The sequence below is a fragment of the Propithecus coquereli genome, unplaced genomic scaffold (genome assembly GCF_000956105.1).
Source record: "Propithecus coquereli isolate 6110/MARCELLA unplaced genomic scaffold, Pcoq_1.0 Scaffold221, whole genome shotgun sequence".
Lineage (NCBI taxonomy): Eukaryota > Metazoa > Chordata > Mammalia > Primates > Indriidae > Propithecus > Propithecus coquereli.
Window position 1 is genome coordinate 2075562 of NW_012147301.1, and position 9693 is coordinate 2085254.

The 9693-nt window shown below is 43.1% G+C and overlaps 1 protein-coding gene across 2 annotated transcripts in view; it reads right to left on the reverse strand.

Moving 5' to 3' along the window:
* HACD3 (3-hydroxyacyl-CoA dehydratase 3) overlaps positions 1-5497 on the reverse strand; it is a 73777-nt gene extending 68280 nt beyond the window's left edge. For both annotated transcript variants that reach the window (XM_012644857.1, XM_012644858.1), the window contains exon 1: positions 5221-5497. In XM_012644857.1, the coding sequence (XP_012500311.1) occupies positions 5221-5307 (87 nt within the window). In that variant the 5' untranslated portion in view covers positions 5308-5497. The remainder of the gene's footprint in view (positions 1-5220) is intronic.
* Between the last annotated feature and the right edge of the window lie 4196 nt (positions 5498-9693).

The window sequence follows — 9693 nt, forward strand, 5'->3', positions numbered from 1 at the left end:
TGGTTTGATCTTCTATCTAGATAACTCAAACTTTGTCCATATCAGCAAGAAGGCTGTTTTGTTTTCTTATCATTTACGTGTTCACTGGAGTAGCACTTTTAATTTCCTTTAAGAACTTTTCCTTTGCATTCACAACTTGTTTAACTGGTACAAGAAGCCTAGCTTCTGGCCTATCTCAGTTTTTAACATGCCTTCCCCACTAAGCTTAATTATTTCTCTCTTTTGATTTAAAATAAAAGACACGCAACTATTCTTTTCACTTGAACACTTTGAGGCCATTGTAGAGTTTATTTTTGTTTGTTTTTTTAAAAGACAGTCTCACTCTGTCGCCCAGGTTAGAGTGCAGTGGCAGGGATCATAGGTCACTGCAACCTCAAACACCTGGGCTCCCCAAGTAGCTGGGACTACAGGAGTGTGCCACCATGTCTAGCTAATTTTTTAATTTTTTGTAGAGATAGGGTCTCGCTATGTTGCCCAGACTGGTCTCAAACTCCTAACCTCAAGCAATCCTCCTACCTCAGCCTCCCAAAGTGCTAGGATTACAGGTGTGAGCCACCACATCCAGCTATTGTAGAGCTATTAACTGGCCTAATTTCAATATTGTTGTGTCTCAGGGGATAGGGAGGCCCAAGGAAAGGGAGAGAGACAGAAGGATGGCCAGTCAGAGAAGTGAAAACACACACATTTACCAATTAAGTTCACCACCTTATATGGGTGTGGTTCATGGTGCCTCAAAACAATTACAATAGGAACATCAAAGATCACTGAACAAAGATCACCATAACAGATACAATAATGAAAAAGTGTTAAATATTGAGAGAATTACCAATATGTGACACAGAGACACGAAGCGAGCACATACTATTGTCAAAATAGTGCCAACAGACTTGCTCAACACAGAGTTGCCACAAACCTTCCATCCGTAAAACAGTACAGTATGTGTAAAGCACAATAAAGTGAAGCATGTCTGTACATGTGTCTGATTATAAATGAGATTAAATATCTTCCCAGGTTTATTATCTGCCCCTTTTTTTATTGGGTAATGTGTCTTTTTCTTACCGATCTGAAGGTGTTCTTTAAATATTCAAAATATTAATCATCTCTCAGTGATTAATGTGCAATCAGATATTACAGTGTGCTGCAATATCTTCTTCAAGTTTGTCTTCAGGGTTTGTGGTCTTGTCTCTTGTTGAAGACATTCTTCCCCATTCCAATATCATAAAGACAGTCCCCTATATTTTGTTTTAGTAGTTTTGCGTTATGCATTTAGGTCATAAATCCACCTGAAATTGATTTTTGTGTGTGGCATAAGGCAGGATCTTATTTTATCTTTCTGCTCTTTGGATTACCAATTGTCCCAATATAATTTCTTGAATGATTCGTCTTCTCTCCATTAATTTGTAAAACCACCTTTGTCACAGCTTAAGTTTTCATATATGGATAGGTCTGCTAATAAACTCTACTCTCTTCCACTGCTCTTTGTGTCTATCCTTCTCATCTATGGTTTAATATCACAATCATAATGATCCCTCACACTTGAATAGGACATTAGAATTTACAAAGCACTTGCAAATCCATTATCCAATTCAAACCTCAAAATGATCCTGTGAATTAAGTATTACTATGCACATTGATCTGGATGAAGAGACTGAGGGTCATAAAGGTTAAGTGGATCAGGGTTACCAGATAGTAAGCGAAGAGCAAGGACCCAACCTCATGTCTTCAGTTACCACTCTTTCCAGCAGACTCCATTAGGTAAGGAAAAAACAGTATCTCTCAAGCAGCTCCCAGAGCTATGTACTTTGTTCACATTAATCAAAACAAACAAAAACCTTGACAAATTAACAAATGATTTAACAACTATGGCGGTTGTTATAAATATGTCCATTATGCTCATCTTGAAAGTAAATTGTGTTTTGAAAGTGACCCTGCTGCAGCTTTGCTACTATTCACATCAAGCACAATGTCATTGTTGAAGTTTTTACTGTCCGCCATTCCTACTCATATTAGCAGTGGTTTCTCATCAGTCACTAGCCCTACAGCTCTAAAGACAGAACAGAGGTGTGACAACTGGACAGTTCCCTGCGTCAGGAGGGAGGGAGGCAGAGCTGATGTGCCCAAACCAGAACTCAACACTTTAAAACCCACACTTACATATAAGCTGAAGACACGCTATGCAAAGCAGAATGTCAGAGAGCCATCCAAGAACGCTGCACCTAGCTTAATGACAGCTTAATGGTCATAAATGGTTTTTATTGAACAAATAAATGAATTGCTTCATCCTGAGGCAGAACCACTGGTTTCAACAGGCCCTGTATAGAGCAGTCAATGGAGAAAAAAAGAGCAGCCCCTGACATTCAGAAGCAGGCCTAGCACTCACAGCTAGACCATGTTACTCTCCAACAGCACACAAATCATCTCACAGCATGCCAAACTCAGACAAGTTTACTCTGAAACCTTGATAAAGGAGATAAAGCCCATTTCATAATTTTGTATAAGCACAGACAAACACATAGTGCCTATTCCACCTCCAAAAAACTAAAGACCCTCTGGCCAAATTGAGTAACTGCTACTTCTCTACCAACTACAGTTTTATTCTTGTGCTAGTCTCCCCTCTGTACAAGTAAGATTTATTCAGATTCCTGACCACAGAATTGCCCATTTTCTGACAGCATCTAATCTCAAGTGAACCCCGCCTTCTATAAGGCCTCCCCTCCCCCAATCACCAACGCCCAAATCCTACAATTGGTTCTAACACCCTCCTAATGAGACACCCATGGTTCCCCATGGAGTATGCCCTCCTTTTGCTGCAATGAGCACTGAACCCAACTTGTTTAACTATAGGTATGTTCCTGGTGGTCTTTGGCTGTAGGGCATTGACACAATATGTCAGACATTACAACTGCTAAAAGTCTATGCCTTTCTCTTTCTGGAAAATTCTCCCAGTCTCAATTTGACAAGAATAATTCTCATTTCTGGAAGTTATTTCTAACCAAATGAAAGAGAGGTAACAAATTCCTTTTAACACCAAGGACCTGGTTCAACAACCAACTTCAATTCTACCAATAAATATATTCATAAACAAAACTTCTTGTTTGAATATGATAATATACTTCCTTCTAGAGAGTATGCCCTTGGAAAGCTGAGTCTGGCTAACTCATCTTTGTAAATCTATAGCATTTTACATGTGTTAGAGGATTTCTTTTATGAATGGTTGGTATTAATACATTGCTGTGGGTTTTTTTTTTTTTTTTTTGGAGACAAGGTCTCATTATGTTGCCCAGGCTGGTCTCAAACCCCTGGGCTCAAGGGGTCCTCCTGCCTCAGCCTCCCAAGTAGCTGGGGTTACAGGTACATGCCATGGTACCTGCTAACACGTTGCTTTTAAGCTAATGGTAGTTGAAATGAATGTCTCAGAATTACAGATGTGAAACCCCAGAAAAACCAAAAACTCAATTCAGGGAAAAAAGACTTATTTTTCCCAAAAATTAAAAAAAAAGGATTTCTCTCTCCAAAAGAAAATTTCATTTTTTTCCACCTTTACATTTTAAACTATTATATATTTCAAATATATGCCTCCATACTTCTAAATATACCAAATATGATTACCACATGTCTTCATGTTTCTTAACTAAGAGGTTTACATCTTTCAAGAAACATATAAGTATGGTACATTTTTTCATGTGTTCAACCAATTTCCATTTCTTTCCATTATCAGCCCACTCCCCCTAAAAACTGCTTTTCTTCTTGTACCTTCAAAAATATTCTATCCTATCATATGATAGACAACTAAAGAAGCCAGGGCCTGAGTTTATTTAATTTGCTCTACACACTACTTACCTAAATAATTAAAGAGATTGTCATAACACACAGTCTATACTTTTTTATTGATTGCTGGAAGAACCCTCTGTAGATAGGACTTAGATCCCCATCTACGACAGATTTTGTTTTTTCCTACCTCATTAAAGCACCCTGGAGCATAGTAAAGGGAGACAGCACAGAACATTTATTCATATTCTGATGCTAAAGTATAATTCAGTCTGGTTTAATACATTAAATGATACACCATGCAATGTCATAGCCTATTTAAAGGCATTCTGGCCAGTACTAACTTTATCTTTCTACAGTTTGTATACAGTATAACTACATATATATTATATATATATAAACAGTATATTCCAGAAGCAAAGATTAAATTAAATTCAACAAATTCAAGTTAACACTCAGAAAGTACCACATTTTGCAAGACAACGTGACAGACCAGTTGACAAATCCAAACAGACGCTTGATTCAGAGGCAGAGAGAGTTAAGTGGAGTGAAGGTTACAAAGTGCCATAGATGTCAAGGAGAAGTTGAGCGTAAGGATGACTGAAGAAAGAACATTCCAGATGAAAGCTCCAGTTCCTCAAAGACCAGAATCCTGGATGGTTTGGACAAAGACACGAGGGTACACAGGTCCCGGAGTCTCCTTTATTATTAGGGGGCTTCAGCTTGCTCACATTGGGGGCCAAACGAGATCAAACATAAATATTCAATGTTTAACTTAAGAAAATTTCAAGTTCTCCATGCAACTCAGCAAACCTGAGCTCACAGCTGTCAGAACACGGGAGTAAAAAAATCACTTCCTCAGGGTCTTGTAAATATTAAAATTAAAGTACTAAGAATGACGTCCATTGCCGAACGGTTGGGAGGTGGGTGTGCCCTCCCCAACCCCCGCAGGCAGCGGCGAGCCTCTTGAACGTCCCAGGGGCCGGATGGACCTCTCCGACCAGCGTTAGAGGTCCAGACACAGCCCAGCAAACCACTGTCACAACGCACCCCAGACCCACGAGATCATTCCACACCGCCAAGGGCCTCAGCCAACCCAAACCCCGACGGTCATGTTCCCAGGGCCAGGCTCGAGCTCCAACAGGCCGCAGACAGCGAACAAAGAGGAGGCCCAGGACAGCCTCCGCGGCCTGGGACAGTCTCCGAGGCCCGCGCCCGACTCACTGAGCCCCCTAAGGAACCTGCAGCCTGAGGGGGTCGTGCCCCCGGCCCGGGATCTGCGGGTAAGCCTCGACAAGGGCCAGCACGCCGGGAGCTCACCGCGTCGCGGACCGTGTTGGCGCACTGCAGCCTGTCCTGTCCGGCGCGCACACGGACAAAAGGGCTAGGGTCCCAGTGGATACCCGGAGCCGCGATCTCGCGCGCTTCCCGCCGCCCAGACCTGGCCTTTACCTGCACGTCACTCAGCTCCACGCGCAGATACAGCTCGCGGTGTCGCTGAGCCCAGTACACGTGCGGCGTCAGCACCTGATTCTCCATGGCCACGCTGTCCAGGGCGCCGGGAGGCTCGGCTCGCTGCGACTCGCTGCCTCAGGTAGTGACCGGCTGGAGTGGGCGAACGCAGGCCGCAAATGCCCGCGCTCCGGAGCGCCAGCAGCCCGGCAGCCCCGAGACACCCCACGCTCGCGGGCCGCGCCTGCGCAGTGACGAGCGGGGGGGGGCGGCGGCGGGGGCGCTAGCCCGGGGCCCGAGCGCGCGCCGGGCGGGGGCGGGGCGCGGAGGGGAAGGGGGCGGGCCCAGGCGCCGAGGCGCCGCCGCTTGCCTCGGCCGGCTCGGGAATTACTGTCGGCGGGTGCTCCGCGCTTTGAAATGGAAAGTGCTGGAGGCTCAATAGAGGACGGTCAGCATGGGAAAAGGGCTTGGGACTGGTGTATCTGGAAGGTCCCTCCCATTCCATTTACTGAGCGCCACTGTGTGCCGGCGCTTCAGAGCTAATCACTGGAACGAGAGTGGTGAGACGCAGTCTCTTCTGTCTTGGAGCCTTCAGTCTAGTAAAAGACGCAGGTCGTCACAGACGAAGTGAGGATGACACTGGTGATAGGGGAAGCGGTGTGGGACCTGGGTGGAAGAGTGTCCCAAGAAAGGGAGAGTATGTGTAAAGACCAGAGCTTTCCAGCGCCGTCGAGGAGGACTGTATGCACCGACGAGAGCGTTGCACGCCGCGCTCTGCAGTACGGCAGCCGCTAGCCCACGTGAGGCTTTGAGCGCTTGGAATGTGGCGAGGGAGACTGCGGAACCGAATTTTCAATTACGTTTACGTCTAATGAAATAGTCACATGACTGGTGGCTGTTGTGTTGGCCAGTGCAGCAGCCCTGTCTCTCGTGAAACAGGAAACTCGAACTAGAGACCACTCTAATTTTCGTCTTATTTTAACTGTCTTGTCTGTATCCAGGTTCTTCTGCAATGAAGAACTTAATGGGAAGCAACATTTCTATGAAAACTAGAACTCTAGGACAAAAAGTCAGTTCCGTTAGCACCCATTTATTTACCACAGGGACCCGGCGAGGAAGAGAAATTATGCCACCTCTTGGGAAACCTATAGCTCAGGGGTAGATCTTATAAAATGTAGAGAGTTCTAATATGGTGAATGTGCTGAGCTCACAAAGAGGTATGAAGGTAGGAGCTGAGGGTTGTAGGAAGCATGGTCAGACATTTGAAAGCCAATCTTAGAGAGCTAGATGGTGAAATGCGAGGAGGAATTTGACCCAGGAAGAAGCAGGTAGCGCAGTGAAAGCACAGAGCACACGACGGAAGGTGGAGGGTTCTGCATGCTAGGGATTAAAGGCAGAGAGGAGAGAGGTAGCCCTGGCTCTGCAAAGGCAGAGTAGTGGATTAGGAAAGTCTTCATTTGCTTCACTGAGGTGCTTATACTGTATCCCACAGCATACGGGAGCCAGGGAAGTTTGTTAAACTGGAAATTACCAAAATCAAATATGTATTTAGCAAGACTGCCGGCGGACCTGCCAGCAGAGGAGGAATTGGTAGTAGACAAACAGATTAGAGACTTACACAATCTGCCAGCTGTGAGCTAATGAAAGCAATAACCTCGACAGCCTTGAATTTTAAAAATACATTTTTAAATGATAAAAGTATTTTTACTGCATAATGTTTACGACAATGCAGATGCAATATAGGGGCACTTTTAAAAAAAATTGAGGTATAACTTACATATAGGAAATGTTCAGCTCTAGCTGAATTTTTACATATGTTTATATCTGTGTAACTATCAAGATCTGAAACATTTCCAGCGTCTCAGAGATTGCGTCATGTCAGAATACGTTCACCTCCCAACCCTCTCTCCCCTCAATAATTACTATCCTGACATATCACGATAGAGTAGTTTTTGTCTGTTCTTCAATTTCATGTAAATGGAATGCAGTGTCTGGCTTCTTTCATTCAACATAAAGTGTAGGAGATGTATCCGTTGCTGAGTGAATCAGTAGTTCATTCTTTTTTGGTTTTTGTTTGTTTCTGCTGCATAGTGTGCTGTGTGAATGTACCACATATTATCTATTCTCCTGTTGACAGGCGTATGCATTGTTTCTAGTTTTTAGCTATTGTAAATAAAGCTGCTATGAACATTTGTGTACCTGTCTTTTGGTGGCTATATGCTCTTAATTCTCTTGAGTAAATACCTTGGAAGGGAATTGCTAGGTTATATAGACGTCTGTTTAGCTTTAGTAGATACTGCAAAGCAGTTTTACAAAGTGTTTCGATCAATTTACATTCCCACAGCAATATTTGAAAGTTCTAGTTGCTCTATATGCTTGGTATTTTCAGTCTTTTTAATTTTAGCCATTCTGGTGGGTGGTAATAAAAAATAAAAATAAAATAATTTTAATCTAACATATTTGAAACCCGAGGCTTATCAATTGATCTCTATCCAAGGTGAAAGCTACTAAATATACAAGAAGATTGAATCTTGATGTTTTGCCTCAGATGCTCTGTAAGAAAGGTCCATTTGAAGGGTGGACCTATCCAACCTGGTTTGACCTCTACTAATGTACTGTAAAATGACTTCTCTGGGCCTGAGTTTCCATATCCATCAAATGAGAGAGTTAGATTCAGTCCCCTCCAACATTCTTGTCAGCTGTTTCTGAATTTTTCTGCAAAGAGGCCCAGCTATTATGGATCCCTCTCTCCAGGGGAAATCCAATAAGAAAAAAATTGAAATGGAGAGGGGAAAGAGTATCTTCCAGGTAAACTATAACCTGCAAGATGGCAGGGGGGATACAAAGGCAGAGCCAAGTGGCAGTGCTATGCTGAAGTAGGTATGGCTTAGGGCTTTATGATAATGCCAGTCAAATGAAAATGCAAATTAAATACTGTCTTTGTGTCCTACCTTGTAGATAACAGCCTTCCCAGGCTTATTTGGCCCACGGCCATCTCTCCTTTCTCAGAGAACCATCAGCATCAGTCACAGGAAGCATTTGCTGAGTATTGCCATGGATGAAGTTCCCAGTGCTTAAGGCTAGTTTCCTGCCTTTGGCAAGTGATCATACACATCCTTGTTGTTCACTTTTTCACAGAATATTCTATTCCTAGAATTTTTAGAAAATCAACTGTAGAGTTCAGCTGTTTTGTGCCTCACCCAGGGTCACCCAGCCAGTTTTCCATGATCAAAATCAGGTTTCTCTATCCAGAAGTGCAAAACTAAGGGTGGAGAGAGACAGTAACCAGCACAGGTTACTAATGAGGAATCCTGCACAGCCAGATCATACACCTGTAACCTCCTAACTATGCCAGAAGAGTGGATCTTGCAGCCAATCTTTACTGGAAAAACCCTTCCCTCCACCTGTCAGTCCATGGTTCAGAAGAATGTGCAAAGATGTTCCCACCTCAGCCTTAAGTGCTTCCTTTCAGAGCCTGCCTTGGGTATGGGGAGTGGTCTTTCCACTGTATTCAGTTTGGCCCACCTGCTAATTCCTGGATCTCTGGCCGCATATGTGATTGTCAGCTGCAGACAGAGGTCAGTATGCTACCATTAGTGTAAAAATATTGGGGTAGTGGGAGGAATAATACATACATGCACTTGTTTATATATCATAAACTATTACTGGAACTATATGCAAGAAAGTAATAGCATTAGTTTCTTAAGGGGAAGGAAACTAGGTACCTGGAGGACCAAGATGGGAAAATTTTTTTTTACTATATACCTTTTGTATTTCAAAACTTCTGAATCATGTGGCAGTACTACCTACTCAAAAACTGAAATACGAAAAAGAGAATCAGAGGGAAAGACCTTTTTTGGTTATTGCAGTTTGTTTTGAATTATTCCTCAAAAAGGGGCAAAGCTGGGGGGAAATGGAAAAACAAACTCTAGCCCACCACATTGTATAATAAACTACTGCTAGTGTATTGCATCTTTATGATCTCTTTCCTCACCTAGATTATAAACTTCCCTAGAGCACAGATTGCCTCCTTTTGGTATCCTGTAGCATCTAACACAATGTGTGTCTTCATAAAGTAGATGCTTAAAACATATTTGTTGATGATAATACCCAGTGCTAGAAATGGAAGGCTTTGTATCAACCCAGGCTTGCTCTCTCATTCACACCTCATGTGCAAGATAACTTGCCTTTTCCTGATGGATCCCTAAAGTGCAGGGTAGCAGAAAGCAAGCTGGGCTTTGTCAAGTACGTATAGAAGACTGATTCAGCCAGTAAAGATACAATGACCCACTTCTAAATTCAAAGAGTTTATTACTCACATATACAGCAAAAGGAAGAATGCACAAAAGTACCAGCTGCCTGTGGTCCTTGACCCGTATACCAAAAAGGACGATACAGTAGGCCTGCCCTATCTCTCAGTTCCACATCTGTGGATTCAACCTACCTTGAATGGAAAATATTCAGAAAAAAAAA